Below are 16,706 nucleotides of genomic sequence, written 5' to 3'. Positions count from 1 at the left end.
TTATTAATGAAAACGATAAAGAGAAGTTATTTCCATCTCAGGACAGACAACCAGGATCAGGCACTAGCACTGTAAAGCCAAATGAATACGAGTTTCTCCTTTGCTTTCACACTTATTGCCCTTGGTCTTTTTTCGGTCACAGTAATTCTTATCATGTCTTTCAGGTTTCTGTAGCTGTGTCACCTCACTGTCTAGCATAGAGTTCATATGCAATGTGTGTGGTAATATTAACAAGACATTTTCAATAGGCATTTTGTACATACACACAAATATGCACACATACCCAAATGTCCTGTAATTAATATGACCTGTGGAACAAAATTCCTGAATTAGAGTTGGAAAGGACCTTAAATGTCATCTGACCATATTCCCACATGATGCAGAAATCTTCAGTACCATCTCTAGTAAATAGTAGTATAGCTTCTACTACAACATATCATCTTTGTACACAATTTATTTTTGAAGTTCCTTCCTTAACTAATTTCAGTTCTGCCCCCCAGAAGATTTTAGTCACTATTCCTAGTTCTAGCCTCTTGAGTAAAACAATAAATTTTTAGAATCTGGACACTAAGTTTTATTATAATTGATAATAATACTGTGTGATAATGCCCTGACTGGTATAGCTCAGTGGACTGAGTGTGGGCTGGGAACCAAAGGATCACCAGTTCGATTCCCAGTCAGGGCACATGCCTGGGTTGCAGGCCAGGTCCCCAGTAGGGGGTATGCAGGAGGCAGCCACACATTGATATTTCTCTCTCTCTTTCTCCTTCCCTTGCCCTCTCCTTAAAGATAAATAAGTAACATCTTTAAAAAAGATGTGTGGTAATAACTTACATTTATTGAGCACAAATTTTATTCCAGGAATGCTGAAAAGTGCTTAACAAGCCTAGAAGAGGTATAATAATATCTTCAGTTTATGGATAAAACACTGGTGTTCATATGGGTATATTCACATGTCCAAACTCATAAAGTTGTATATATTAAGTATGTGCAGTTTTTTAAACAGATTTTTATTTATTTTTAAAGAGTAGGGAATAGAGGGCGAAAGAGAAGGAGAGAAACAACATACAACTGCCTCATACATTGCCCCCCAACCCCCACCAGGGACCTGGCCCACAACCCAGGCAGGTGCCCTGACTGGGAATTGAACTGGTGACCCTTTGCTTCTCAGTCTGGTGTTCAATCCACTAAACCACACCATCCGAGTCAAGATCTAGAAGTCTTTTTGTGTGGAGTCTTTAGGGTTTTCTATATATAGTATATGTCATTTGTGAATAATGACAGTTTTACTTCCTCCTTTTCAATTTGGATGCCTTTTATTTCTTCTTTTTGTCTGACTGCTGTGGCTAGAACTTCCAGTGCTATGGTGAATGGGTGGTAAAAGCAGACATCCCTGTGTTGTTTCTGCTCTTAAGGGAAACACTTTTAGTTGTTTCCCAATGAGTATGACGTTGGCTGTGGGTTTTACATATATGGACTTTATCATGTTGAGTTATAATTCTTCCATTCCCACTTTGCTCAGAGTTTTATCATAACTGGGTGCTGGATTTTATCACATGCTTTTTCTGCATCTATTGACATGAGCATGTGGTTTTTATCCTTAATTTGTTTAGGTGATACATCATATTTATTGATTTGTGAATATTGTACCAACCTTGCACCCTTGGAATAAATCCCATTTGATCATGGTACACGATCTTTTAATGTATTGCTGGACCTGATTTAGTAACATTTTGTTGAGGATTTTAGCGTCTACATTCATCAAGGATATTGGCCTATAATTTTCTTTGTTTGTAGTATCTTTAAATGGTTTTGGAATTAGGATGAAGTTGACTTTGTTAAAAGAACTTGGAAGTCTTCCCACCTCTAGATTTTTTTTGGAATATTTTAAGAAGGATTGGTGTTAGTTCTTGAATGGTAAAATTTACCTGTGAAGCCATGTGGTCCAGGACTTTAGTTGGCTGCATGTTTTTTTTTATTGTTATTATTGCTTCAATTTCATTAGTTGTAATTGGTCTACTCAAGTTTTCTGATTCTTTCTGATTCAGTTTTAGAAGATCATATGTCTCTAGGAATTTTCCATTGCACCTAATTTGTTCAATTTCTTGGCATATAGAGGTTCATAGTATTCTCTTACCATATTTTGTATTTCTGGGGTGTCAGTTATTTCTCCTCTTTCATTTTTGTTTTTATTTCTTTGGGCCCTCTTTTTTCTGTGATGAGTCTGATTAAAGGTTCTTCAATCTTGTTTATCTTTTCAAAGAATCAGCTCTTGGTTTCACTGATCTTTTTTAAAAAAATTTATTTATTTATCTTCAGAGGGGAAGGGAAGGAAAGAAGGAGAGAAATATCAATGTATGGTTGACTCTCGTGAGTCCCCTGCTGGGAACTGGCCTGCAACCCAGGCATGTGCCCTGACTGGGAATCGAACCACGATTGTGTGGTTCGTAGGCCCGCACTCAATCCACTGAGCTACAGCAGCCAGGGCTCACTGATCTTTTTTTTAAAAAAAAGATTCAATTTATTTATTTGTAGAGAGTGGGGAAGGGAGGGAGAAAGAGAGGGAGAGAAACACTGATATGAGGGAGGAACATCAATTTGCCTCCTGTATGCACCCCAACTGCACTCTACCCAGGAACCAAAGCTACTGCTAGGCACGTGCCCTCACTGTGAATCGAAGCAGTGACCTTTTATTTTTCAGGATGATTGATGCCCAATCAACTGAGCCACAGTTGTGTCATGGTGGTTTCATTGATCAATTGTGTTGTTTTTTTAGTTTCTATGTCATTTTTTCCCACTCTAATCTTTACTATTTCCTTCCTTCTACTTACTCTGGGCTTTGTTTGTTATTCTTTTTTAAGTTCCTTTAAATGTAAAGTTAGATTGTTTGAGATTTTTCTTGCTTCTTGAGGTGGGCCTGTGATGCTATGAACCTCCCCGTCAGGATGCTTTCACTGTGTCCCATTGCTATTTGGTTGTTGTGTGTTAATTTTCATTTGTCTCCATGTAACTTTTAATTTCTTCCTTAATCTCATTGTTGACCCATTCATTGTTTAGTAACATCTTATTTAGCTTCCACTTCTTTGTGTGCTTTTCAGTTTTTTCTTGTGACTGATTTCCAGTGTCATATCATTATGAACAAAGTAGATGCTAGATATAATTTCAATCTTCTTGAATTTATTAAGAATTATTGTGTGTTCAGCTCTGGCTGGTGTAGATCAGTGGATTGAGCACAGGTTGCAAACCACAGGGTCGCCAGTTTGATTCCCAGTCAAGGCACATGCCTGGGTTGTGGGCCAGGTCCCCAGTGGGGGCCATGTAAGAGGCAACCACACATTGATACTTTTCTCTTTCTCCCTCCCTCCCCCTCTCTCTAAAAACAAACAAACAAATAAAAGAATTATTGTGTGTCCTTACACGGGGGTCTATCTTTGAGACCTTTCTATGTGCACTGGAGAGGAATGTATTTTCCTGCTGCTTTGGGATAAAATGTCCTGTAAATATAAATTAAATCCATCCATCTAGCGTGTCATTTATGGTCACTGTTGCCTTGTTGATTTTTTGTCTGGATATTCATCCACTGATGTCAGTGGTGTGTTCAGTTCCCCTACTATGACTGTCTTGCTGTCAATCTCTCCCTTAATTTCCACCAGGGTTTTCTTTACATATAATTTTGGTGCTCCCATGGTTGGTACACATATGTTTACAAGGGTTATATCTTCTTGTTGGATTGATTCCTTTAGTATTATGTAGTGACCTTTGTTGTCTCTTATTATGGCCTTTGTTTTGAGTCTATTTTGTTGAATATAAGTATCGCTACACCAGCTTTTTTTCTGTTTCCATTTGCATGGAATATTTTTTCCATTCCTGCACAATCAGTCTCTGTGTATCTTTTGTCTGAGGTGGGTCTATTGTAAACAGCATACATATGGATCATGGTTTCTTACCCTTTCAGCTACCTTATGCCTTTTGATTGGAGCATTCAATCTGTTTACATTAAGGTTCTTATTAACAGGTATTTACTTACTGCCATTTTATTATTTATACCTACGTTCCTCTCCCTCTCTATTTCATTTTTCTTCTTCTTTTTTTGTTTTTTATTTTTTAAATATATTTTATTGATTATTCCATTACAGTTGTCCCATTCCCTCCCTTCACTCCCCTCCACCCTGCACACCCCTCCCCCACCATCCCCCCTTTCGTTCATGTCCACATGTCCAAGTTCTTTAGATTCTGTATTTCCCATACTATCCCTGCCCTCCCCCCTGTCTATTTTCTACCTACCATCTATGCTACTTATTTTCTGTACCTTCTCCCCCCTTCTCCTTCTCCCACTCCCCTGTTGCTAACCCTCCATGTGATCTCCATTTCTATGGTTCCGCTCCTGATCTTGCTGTCCTCTTAGTTTGCTTTTGTTTTAGGTGTGGTTGTTAATAACTGTGAGTTTGCTGTCCTTTCACTGTTCATATTTTTTATCTTCTTTTTCTTGGATAAGTCCCTGTAACATTTCATATAATAAGGGCTTGGTGATGATAAACTCCTTGAATTTGACCTTATCTGAGAAGCACTTTATCTGTCCTTCCATTCTAAATGAAAGTTTTGCTGGATAAAGCAATCTTGGCTGTAGGTCTTTGGATTTCATGACTTGGAATACTTCTTTCCAGCCCCTTCTTGCCTGTAAGGTCTCTTTTGAGAAATCCGCTGATAGTCTGATGGGCACTCCTTTGTAGGTGACTGTCCCCTTATCTCTTGCTGCTTCTAGGATTCTCTCCTTAATTTTAATCTTGGCTAATGTAATCATGATGTGCCTTGGTGTGTTCCTCCTTGGGTCCAGCTTCTTTGGGACTCTCTGAGCTTCCTGGATTTCCTGGAAGTCTATTTCCTTTGCCAGACTGGGGAAGTTCTCCTTTATTATCTGTTCAAATAAGTTTTCCACTCGTGGCTGTTCCTCTTCCCCTTCTGGTACCCCTAAAATTTGGATGTTGGAATGTTTAAAGATGTCCTGGAGGTTCCTAAGCCTCTCCTCATTTTTTTGAATTCTTGTTTCTTCCGTCTTTTCTGTTTGGTTGTTTCTTTCTTCCTTCTGGTCCACTCTCTTGATTTGAGTCCCAGTTTCCTTTCCATTACTATTGGTTTCCTGTGTATTTCCCTTCATTTCAATCAGTTTAGCCTTCATATGTTCCTCTAATTTGTGGCTAAAATCAACCAATTTTGTGAGCATCCTGATCACCAGTATTTTGAACTGTGCATCTGAAAGGATGGCTATTTCTTGGTCACTTAGAATTATAGGCTCTGGGGCTTTGAGCTGTTCTTGAGTCATGTTTGGTCTGTTCGCACCTGTTATGTATGAGGGGTGGAGTCTTAGGTGTTTACCAGGCCTGGGTAACCCAGTCACTGGGTTGTGATGCTGTACATGGGGGTGAGGTCAGACAGGGGAAAAAATGGTGCCCTGCTCTACTCTGCTTTGCTCTGCTTCGTCTCAGATTTCTGTCCCCTCTGCAGCCTCCTACAAGCAAATTGGGCCCCTCTGGTGCTGGTTCCCTGGTGTGTGGGCCCGTGTACTCTCCAGGACCCTGTGGGTCTCTCCAATGAACTCTGTGTGAGCCTATGAGCCTCTCCCAGCCCCTCAACCCTGAGAAAGTCTTTCCAGTCAGTGCTTTCTGGCTCTAATTCCCGTCACTGAGGCCCTAGCCTGAGTGGTCTGTCTCATTGTTCACTCCTTTGCTTGGTTTATCGGTCTGGTTGAGTGGTTCGTAGTTGTCGGACTTCCATACAGTTCAATTTTCACTATTTTGGCTGCGTTTTTGTTTCTAAAACTTTGCTGTCTTTAAATTTAGTTTTGGGAGGGGGCACAGTGTTTCCACCTACACCTCCTTCTTGGCTGGAAGTCCTCATTTTTATTCTTCTTAAAAAAGGACATTTACCATTTCTTGCAAATTTGATTTGGTGGTAATAATCTTCTTTAGCTTTACTTATTTATTTATTTATTTTGTCTTGGAAGGTCTTTATTTTGTTTTCAATTTTTTTTTTTTGTATTCTTGTCCTTAATTTTAAATGATGGCCTGTCTGGGTAGAATGGTCTCAGTTTTAAGACCCTGCTTTTTATCACTGAATATTTCATGCCAATCCCATCTGACCTGAAATGTTTCTATTGAGAACTCCACTGACAGCCTATGGGAACTCCCTTGAGGTAACTGTCTCTCTTTTGCTGATTTTTAGCTTCTCTCTTTGCCATTAATCTTTGCCATTTTCAGTATGAAATGTCTTGGTGTGGGTCTCTCTGGGTTCATCTTGCTTGGGACTCTCTATGCTTCCTAAACTTGTATGACTTTTTCCTTCAGCAATTAGGGAAGTTTTCAGTCATTACATCCTCAAACAGTTCTTTCTCTTTTTTTTTCTGCCAGACTGTTCCTATTTATTTTCTAAGTATTTTTATTGATTATGTTATTACAGTTTTCCCAATCTTTCCCCTTTATCCCCCCTCTGCCCTGCTCCCCACAACCCTACAGCATCCCCCACCCAGTTCATGTCCATGGGTTGTACATATAAATTCTTTTGAGTCCTGTTTCCTGTACCATTTTTATCTCTCCCCATGTATTTTATGCCTACTAATTATACTTCTTCTTCCCTGTACTTCCCTTCCATTCCTCTCTTCCTCCTCCCCAAGGAAATCCCTTCATGTGATGTCCATTTCTCTGATTCTGTTCCTGTTCTAGTTATTTGCTTAGCTTTTGTTTTTGTTGTTTTTCTTTTCTTTTAGGCTCATTTGTTGAAAGTTGTGAGTTTGTTGTCATTTTACTGTTCATATTTTTTATCTTCTTTTTCTTAAATAAGTTCCTTTAGCATTTTGTATCAAATAATGGCTTGGTGATGATGATCTCTTTTAACTTGACCTTTTCTGGGAAGCACTTTATCTGCCCTTCCATTCTAAATGAAAGCTTTGCTGGTTAGAGTAATTTTAGATGTAGGTCCTTGCTTTTCATGACTTTGAATACTTCTTTCCAGGCACTTCTCGCCTACAGAGTTTCTTTTGAGAAATCAGCTGAAAGCCTTATGGACACTCCTTTGTAGGTAACTGTCTCCTTTTCTTTTACTGGTTTTAAGATTCCCTCCTTATCTTTAATCTTGGGTAGCTTAATGATGATGTACATTGGTGTATTCCTGTTTGGGTGCAACTTCTTTGGGACTCTCTGGGCTTTCTGGAAGTCTATTTCCTTTGCCAGATTGGGAAAGTTTTCCCTTATTATTTGTTCAAATAAATTTTTCAATGTCTTGCCATTGTTCTTCTCCTTCTGGCACCACTATAAGTTGAATATTGGAAAATTTCAGATTGTCCCAGAGGTTTGTTAAGTTTCTCTTCACTTTTTTAAATTATTGTTTCTTCATTCTGTTTTGGTTGGATGTTTATTTTTTCCTTTTGTTCCAAAAAATTGCTTTGAGTCCTAGTTTCCTTCCTGTCACTTTTGGTTCCCTGAATATTTTGATTTATTTCATTTTGGGTATCTTTAATTTGTTCTTTCATTTTTTGACCAAGCTCAATCAGTTCTGTAAGCATTTTGATTACCAGAACTTTAAATTCTCCATCAGACAGGTTGGCTATCTCCTTATTGCTTGGTTCTCTTTCTGAAGTTTTGTTCTGTTCTTTCATTTGGATCATATTTCTTTGTCTTGGCACACCTGATAAGTTGTAAGGGGGCATAGCTTTAGGTATTCACCAGAGCAGGGCAACCCTCCTTGCTGCGTTGCTGTGTGGGTGAGGGGCCAGAGAGGGAACTATGCAGCTCACCTCCTCTTCTCTAGTGCACTTTTCAACAAACTCTCATGTGAGACTGGGAGTTTCTCCCACCATGGCAACCCCCACTGTTGTCCACAGTGAGCTCTGAGTCTCAGTTTTGCCTTCAGCTAGCCCTGCCTGCTCGGTCTGCAGCCTCACCACAGTTTTTTTGAGCCAGACCCGCCCTCTCAGCCTTGCTGCAGGTTCTTACCAGCCTGATTGTTCTGGTTGACTTTTTCTTTAATTCCTTGGTTGTCAGAATACCATGTATTTTGATTTTCTGGCACTTTTGGTTGTTTATCGATTTTAGATTGGTTGTTATCCTCCTTTTGGTTGTGTGAGGAAGCAAAGGATTTCTAGCTATGCCTCCATCTTGATTGGAACTCTCAAAGAGGTTCTCTATACCATACTCTCTCTGTACTCCTTCTGGTACCACTATGATGCATATGTTATTCTTGATGTGGTCCCAGAGGTCCCTTAGACTTTCCTCATTTGTAAAAACTCTCTTTTTGTTTTGATGTTCTGCTTGGGTGCATACTATTATCTTGTTCTCTAAAGCACTGATTAAATCCTCTACTTAATCTTATCTGCTGTTGATTCCTTTTAGTGCATTCTTCATTTTGGATATTGCATTCTTAATTTCTGACTGGCTCTTTTTATGATATCTATGTCCATTTTAATGCTTACCATCTCTTTGTTTAAGCTCTCACTGAGATTATACATTCTTCCTCTGAGGTCCCTGAGCATCTTTATACCATTTAAAAAATGTTTATTGATATTACTGAGAGGGAAGTTCAGCAATACAGGCTTACCTAAAGAAGATAGAAACATTTCAAACAAACAACCTAAACCTATGCCTGAAAGAACTTGAGGAAAAACAACAAAGACAAGGTTGAGCTTCCTCCAACTTGGGCTGGGGGCAGACCTATAAATGGTCTGAGGCTCCCAGAGGTCCATCTGCATCTGTGAACTACTCTGCCTCCCTCTAGATTTGCCTGGTCTTCCTCCAGAGCCTTCTGAAGAAATACTGTAGAGTAAGTCCAGGCCAACCATAGACCCTTCCACAGGTCATGAGCTCAGTAGGTAGGCCACTCAGAGTCAGGAGGATGGGGCTAGTGGTGTCCCTACCTGGGGGCCATGTGGTCTGGCACTCAGTGAGAGGAAAGCAGCTCCTACTCCAGTGCTATACTACTGAGCCTCTGCCAGAGTCTCCAACTCTAGCTCCTCCAGGAGGAATGCACTGCAAATCAGGTTGGGTGCATGAGCTGTCTCCTCTGCAGGAGCAAGCTCAGCAGGGCAGAGGCACAGGGACTCAGAAGGGATCAAAAAGGTCTCTCATTGAAGGTGCTATCCGAGTCTGCAGGAAGAGGCCAAGCACTTAGTCCTGGTCCCAGAGAACAGCCTCTGAGGGAAACACACTTTCAATGTCCCAGCTCCATGCAGCACTAACTTTCCCCTACAGAGCCGAGTTCAGCCGGCAGGGGCGGGGGCACTGGGCGGACTTGGGAAGGCAGATCCAAACAGTCTCTCATTGGGGGTGATGTCAGAAGGCCTGTAGGAGGGGTGAGGAACTATTTCCCTTTCCTGGGAAAAAGCATCTGACATGCAATGAAGGTTTTGGGTCTGAGCAGCTCTCAGATCTTGTTCCTTCACCCCTCCACGAGACTTGGCTCAGCAGGGCAAGGCCCCCAGCTGCTACAAAGGCAGGTCAAATGAGTCTCCCATTGAGGTAATACCATAGGCTGGGCTTGCAGGGAAGCTAGGATTGGCCAGACAACCCAGATCCTCCACATCTGAGTCCTGGACAAAAGCCTCCCTGGAAGATGCGCTCCAAAAGTCCCAGCTCTGTGAGATGCTCTGATGCCCCCTGCAGCACTGAACCCAGCACGGCAGAGCCACTAGGAGTAGAAGGGCAGGCCAAGTGTTTTGACAAGTTGTGGGGAAGTGCCAGTTCTGTGCTCAAGGTGGGGAAGAATGGTCCCCTTTCCAAAGCTACATAGTTTAGTCACTATCTGAGTCTCCACCAAGAGCTTTTCCAGAAAAAGAGCTCCCCAAAGGTCTCTCCTGGGTACAGCAAACATACCCCTCTGTAGGACCTGAGAACAGCAGAATGATGTCACCAATAATCAGAGGACTGGGCAGTGCACTGCCCAGGCTGGTGCTGTAACAAGGGTGCTGGACTCTGGGAAGGTGGTGTCTGGATCTCCAGCAGACATTTTTCTCTCCCAGGCAGACTGAATCCCCACTGATTTTCACCTCCAGATTTTATGAGAGCTCCTCTTCCCATCTCTGTTGCTCTGGGCTGGGGATTTCTGCACGGTGTTGACCCCACACTCCTGGTGTGATGGAGTTTTTCAGCCAAGACACCCCTCTGGCTCTTCTGCTGCTGTACACAGGTGTGGGGTCCAAGCCTTTCTGCGTCTCCATCCTTCTCACTGGTCTCTATGTGGCTTCTTCTGTAATTCCTTGGTTATAATATTTCAGTTCAGCTAGCCTTCGTTTGGTTATTCAGGGTGATTGCTCTAAAATTTAGCTATAAATCCAGTTTGGTACTAGGAGCAGGTGAGTGTAGCTTTCACCTACTCTGCAACCATCTTAGAATCTCCCTAACTGACCTTTTAAATTTTACGTATAATCAAGTTAATCTTTGTGCTGGAAAGGTAAGCTTTGACAAATGTATAGTGTCATGTCTCTTCCATTATAGTATCACATTTCCACTGCTCCAGAAAGTTCCCTGTGCATCACCTAGTCCACCCTCACTGACCTTGAAGTTATGGCAGGCACTACCCGGTTTGTAATCTTTATAGTTAACCTTTACCAGAATGTGATATAAATGGAATCATAAGTATGGAGCCTTCTCTGGCTTCCTTCACTTAGCAACATGCCTTTGAGAGTCATCATGTCTTTGTGTGGCATGGTAGCTAATTTTTCTTTTCTCTGCTGAATTAGTATTCCAATCGTATGAATGTACCATTTCTTATTTATCCATTCACATCCCGAAGAACATTTTGGTTACTTCTATTTTTCGTGATTATTAATGAAATTTTTATGAACATTTGTGTGCAAGTCTTGGTATGGACATGCTTTAAAATCAGTTGGATGAATACGTAAGAGTGCAAGGGGTGAACTGCAGGGTAAGGCTGTTTAGTTGTGTATGAAACTACTGGTCTGCCACAATGCCTGTATCATTTTGCATTTCCATCAGCAATAAATGAGAGTCAGTGTTGTTCTGTATCCTCCTTGTCAACATTTTACTATTGTCAGTTTTTTTAAAATTTTAACCATACTAATAGGTGAGTAGTGGTATCTAATCTATTTATTTAATTAATGCTCACCTGAGGACATTTTTCATTGCTTTGAGAGAGAGATGGAGGGGAGAGAGAAAGACAGACAGACTGACATCAACTATTTAGTTGCCTTCTTATACGCACCCCGACTGAAGACAGAATCTGCAATTTGGGTATATGCCCTGAACGGGAATTGAACCCATGACCTTTCAGTACACAGGACGACTGGCCAGGGTGGGTATCTCAGCTCAATTTGTATTTCCCTAATAACAAATGATATTCAGTATCTTTTTGTATGATTATGTTATGCATACTTCTTTGTTGTAGAGTTCATTCTGATCTTTTGCTCTATTTTTGATTGATTGCTTGCTTTATTATTGTTGAGTACAGTGCATTTTAGATACAAGTCCTTTATTGAATATGTGTCTGTGGCTGGTTGTTTTATTCTCTTAACAGTGCAGAGCAGTTAATTAGTAAGCCTAACTTATGGCTTTTTTCTTTCATGGATATTTTTGGTGTTGTATCTACAAAAATCATCATTAAATTCAAGGCCACATATATTTCTCTTACTTTTTTTCTAGACATTTTGTAGCTTACATATTGCAGGCTTTTGATCAGTTTTTTATTAATTTTTGTGAGATGAGCCAGTGTTCTGTTTCTTATAAAGTTCTCCTTAAAACACTGCTCCAAAGAGGCTCATTTTCTGGAGTTTTAGCATAAAAATCAGAGTCAGTGTTGTTAAGAGTCAATAGCTCTTCATAGCTTTTGAAGTTAATATTTAGTGGTATCAGCAATATAGGTGTAATACCCAGATTTGGGGGAGAAACTTCTTTCCTAGTAACCTGCTATTGCCCGATCACATCTATGGTTTAGTAAGTGCCACTGCGGGGGGCGGGGGGTGGCCAGTTTAATAGTGACATCGGTATGCTGGAATTCATCTAGAGACTGAATGCCATGATAAAGGGCACACTTGCTATAGCTGTTTTCCTGATATGTCTATTTCTCTATCTCTTTCATCCCTGGACACTGAACAACTTGTAAGCAGGAAATGTGTATTTTCATCCCTTATGCATAGGGCTTAGCCCTTAGTATGTGTTTGACAAATAGTTCAGTGAAGAAGTTCAGGTTGTTTAGTGTATAAAATAAGAATTCCTTGGGTAACATATCCCTTTGAATAGCTACCATATCTCTTGGGAAGAGGAGGCATGATAATTATCATCAAATAATTATCATTCAGGAGAGGGATTCGAATCAAGGCAGAAGGCATAGAACTACAGAATTTCAACTCATTATATGTAAGAGGAGGCTGCTCTATGATGAACCGGCCATCACAAAAATGTTTGTGAGGGATATTAGGGGAGGAGGGCTCTGCATTGAGAAGGGGAGGGAATGAACCACTTTCTGTACCTTTCGACTCTGATGTTCTGTGGGGTCTAACAGATTTAGTACAGTGACAGGCTAAGAACTTCAAAAGCCCTAAGAACAGGATTAATTATGGTGTGCCATCCCATCTGTAATTCAAAATAGAACCAAAACTATATTATCAAGTACGCTAGGAATTCCAATGAAATTCATGTGTTCTCCTGATTAATTATCTTTTTTAAAGATAATAAATACCAACTGTTCTCCCTAATTCTCCCCTTTTCTCTTTTGTGCTGACACTGTGTAGGAACCTACACATGTGACTATTTCTGCTTATTTGCCCAGTAGGAATTTTCTGAATTTTTGGTGCAACAGAAGGGGTTGTATTCTTTGGGAAGCTGTCATAAAATAAAAAAGCCCTGTTTCAAGAAACCCCATGCAAAGGCAAGAAAGTGGATGGCCTGTCCATTTATAACTACTCCGGCAGCAATAAATCTGGGGACTGCATAGTTGTCACCCTATAAAATGCAGTTACGTGTTTAAAAATAACAGCCATCTGCAACTGACACACAAAGCCGGCCCGTACCCACACCACCGACGTTCGTGGTGACGATGCAGAGGATTGATGCGCTCACGCATCTTCACTAAAGACGAGATTACTTACATTCCATCTAACTTAAATTTTAGTTTTTCTTCATTTGTGCTCTAATTCTTTGAAAATAGATACATGTACCAATACACATGATTACACATAGCATTTTAGACCTTGATCACACATGTGATAATAAGACTTAAGGCAGATACTAATGATATTATGATTATCAACTTAAAAATGCTGCACTAACATTTTGACTGCATCTATCATGTGAATTCTTTCACTGTAGCTACTTAAGTTCCACAATGTCTTCTCATGGTATTATAGTCTTTTAACAAATTTATAGATTATAATTATTTCCCAAAAATTCTTTGAAAAGCTGAATGTTAAACAAAGTGAATAGTGACTTATAATACCTTTATATTTAGAAAATTAGTTCTTTGATTTAACTGGTTCAACTTTATTGGTACTTTCACCTCTATAAGAAACCCATTGTGGCATTTAGATAAGAGGATGGGAGAGTGTGAATTTTTTTCTGTGAATAGCCTGAGGCGTTTCTCTGCCCCATCCCAGTGGGCTGTAAAATACCCTCTGCAGCTGGGCTGACATGTTCTCATAACAAACTGACCTCCATAAGGGCTCCTGAATGATACAGGACTCATTGCACAGGAAAGCACACTAGAAAACCCTGCCCAGCCTTGCTATGATGGTCAGCCCTTAGGAAAAATAAACTGTTCCATGGAGGAATGAGTCACTGGTTTGAAGACCTGAAATAAGCCTACAATGAACCATAATCATTAAAAAATTACATATAGTTTTTAAAAAGCAAACAAAAATACTTACTGGAACATCAACATATTTTGCAGCTGCTTTCACCTTAAGTGGAAAAGAGATAATTATAAGAATTATTTTATAACTGTCAATAAATACTATGACAACAGTCAAAAGGCAGCTGGAGAAAACTCGTTTGAATACTTACAGTGAATGACAGAATGGATGAAAAGAAAGTGCCTTCGTCATATCTTGACAGCTTCGACAACACCCCTTCCAACACTGCAACAAACTGCAAGTGGTTTATGGTGAGTATTAGAAAGCGACTGTGCACACAAACTAGTCTGAGGGCAAACGATTCCGGAGCCAACCTGTGCCAGGGCACAGAACCCACAACGCACAGACCGACAGCTGAGGGGTCGCCTCGATGCTTACCCTTTCACTATGAATTTGAACTCTAAGGTCCCTTCCAGTTTCTGGACATGACACAGACATTTTTAAATCCAGGGGAATAATATGTAATAGGAGTCTGGTCACTATATGTGAAATAACTTAAACCATTAGTAAATGACTTTAAATTCCTGAGCCTATACCTCTTTTTAGCTTTAAAAATAAATAATTTATTGTTTTGGAGAGTATTGTGGAGAGTAGATAGTTACAATAAAATATCAATATATTTTAATAGATATATAATTAATATATATCTATTTTAATAGATATATATTAATATGTATAATTATATATTAATAATTTTAATAGACAAAACCGTCATATATATATATGATGTTCACAACATCATATATATATACAATATGATGTTCACAACATCATAATTATATATATACAATATATATAATTTTAATAGACAAAACCATCATATTTCCTTAAACATTTATCACCCAGCTGTTTTTGTCTCTCCATTATTTTATTATTTTTAATTGAATTTATTGAGGTCACACTGGTAACAAAATTACAGAGCCTTCAGGTGCACACTTTCACAGCACATAGTTTGTACCCTGTATTGTGTGTGTTCACCACCCCCAGTTGGGGCTGAGGATATCCCTTTAAAACAATTTTGAAGTTCAACACGGATATTTAGAAGTTCTCATCACAATAAAAAGTTATAAACATGTTTGAGGATAAATGTTAGCTAGACTTATTGTGATCATTTCACAATATATACAAATATCAAATCAATATGTTATACTCTTAAAACTAACATTAATATTTTAGGCCAATTATTCCTTAATAAAAAAGATAATTAGAAGTAATGATGGTCAAGCTTAATCAGATTCCTTCTATCATATATCACTTGGCCATTCCCTAACCTTTTCTATCTATAGAAGGTGTTAAATACTTTAAAAAGAACAGATAATTCCATGTAACATTTGGGCTCTTATAACACTAAAATAAAGCCTGACATTAGTTAATAAGCATTTACCAAGCAGTTCCAATGGGACACATAAGGATCATTCCCTGTTTCCAAAAGCTTACAAAGGTGGGAGCTAACACAGGTACATGCACTGCAGGGTACAATAGAAAGAGCCCTGGACTGAGAATGGATGTCCTGGTCCTGGCACTGACTGTGCTGAGTGAGCTCAGGGCAACCACCAGCCAGTCAGTTTCTCTATCAGTTACATTGCGTGTGTGTGTGTGTGTGTGTGTGTGTGTGTGCTGGGGGTGGGGCACATGGGATGAAAATCAGTTTCAAACGTGCTCTACATTTCTAAAATTTTATATTTCCATGGGATAAAAGTTAAGACACATACACTGTAACAATTAAAGTGTGGAGAATTTTACTTCATTGAGTAGAAAAGTTAAGATCTGGCATGAATATAAATAAGATATATTAATAAGGACTACTGCCCTACATCCTTTCTCTTTAGACCTAAAATAACATGCACTATTGACAAATTATACTCTCCCAAAGGGAAAATACTGACAAGGTTTTTTAAATACGAAAAGGGAAATTAACGAAGGCTGCTTCTTGTTCACATAGCAGCTTCTCCAACAAAGTGGTAACAGTTCTAGGGACACGGCTTATTGGTCTCTGGTGACAGGCGGGCTCACTGAGAGTGCACAGCGGATCCTCTGTTCTCTGCGGCTGGTCAATTACTGTGAAATAGTTTATGCAAAAGAAACAAAAACTTCCCTATAGGTTTCTCCATCACATCATTTGCGACATGATGTAAGAACACAGAAACAAAATCAGGCAGACTGCTGACTAAATTTTTATTTTTAAAGAATGAGAATTATGTGTGACTGGCTAGTTATCCTAAGGGATACAAACAGCAAAATAACATAAACTTACAAATTGCTCACAACTAAAAGTCAATTTAGCACCTTCTTCCAGCCTATTAGAATTTCTTACCAATCACAGCTGGCTAACTCAACTTGATGTGCTTTGCAAAGACCCAAAAGACCAAGCCTCGAGGGCTATGTGAGACCAGGGGAAGGGAATTCCAAACTTAATGGCCCTCTGTGGAAAACGCCTCATCTCCTGTAACCCAAGTCTTAAGAGCCAGTGTGTGCTGGGTGATCTCAAGTGCCACGAGGAGTACAATTGCTACGGTTACCACATCCCGAACCATGGAAGGCTCTGGCACAGCACCTGGTTCTTGGTGCTTTCAAGTGAGTGTATGTTCACACATGTAAGTGATGCTGAGGGACCAGGCGAGGTAGAGGCAAGAACCCTGTGGGGAGATTTAGATGATCTCAAAGCCACTTGAAGCTCTGCTACTCTCTGGCTATGAGACAACAGTGTAGACATTTAACTTTAGTGTCTTGATCACTAAAAGGGAAAAATGACAGCTGTCCTGCCTGTTACAAGAATGGTGTGAAGATCAGTGAGATGATTTATGTGAAAGGACAGTGCAAATGGCAAACTACTAAAGAAATGGAAAGAATTAATACTATT

At 39.7% G+C, this 16,706-nt stretch overlaps 1 protein-coding gene across 10 annotated transcripts in view; it reads right to left on the bottom strand.

Moving 5' to 3' along the window:
• The window catches only part of CADPS2 (calcium dependent secretion activator 2), a 618,469-nt gene that overhangs the window by 32,673 nt on the left and 569,090 nt on the right, over window positions 1-16,706 (bottom strand). For all 10 annotated transcript variants that reach the window (XM_037056497.1, XM_037056495.1, XM_037056499.1 and 7 more), the window contains 2 exons: window positions 13,998-14,081; window positions 13,862-13,894 (listed from right to left, as the gene is read on the bottom strand). In XM_037056497.1, coding sequence (XP_036912392.1) covers window positions 13,862-13,894; window positions 13,998-14,081 — 117 coding nt within the window. The remainder of the gene's footprint in view (window positions 1-13,861; window positions 13,895-13,997; window positions 14,082-16,706) is intronic.

Source organism: Sturnira hondurensis, unplaced genomic scaffold (genome assembly GCF_014824575.4).
Source record: "Sturnira hondurensis isolate 20B ecotype Veracruz unplaced genomic scaffold, ASM1482457v3 Scaffold0008992, whole genome shotgun sequence".
Classification (NCBI taxonomy): Eukaryota; Metazoa; Chordata; class Mammalia; order Chiroptera; family Phyllostomidae; genus Sturnira; species Sturnira hondurensis.
Note: the sequence above shows the minus strand (reverse complement) of the source record. Positions and strands in the feature narration are given on the sequence as shown.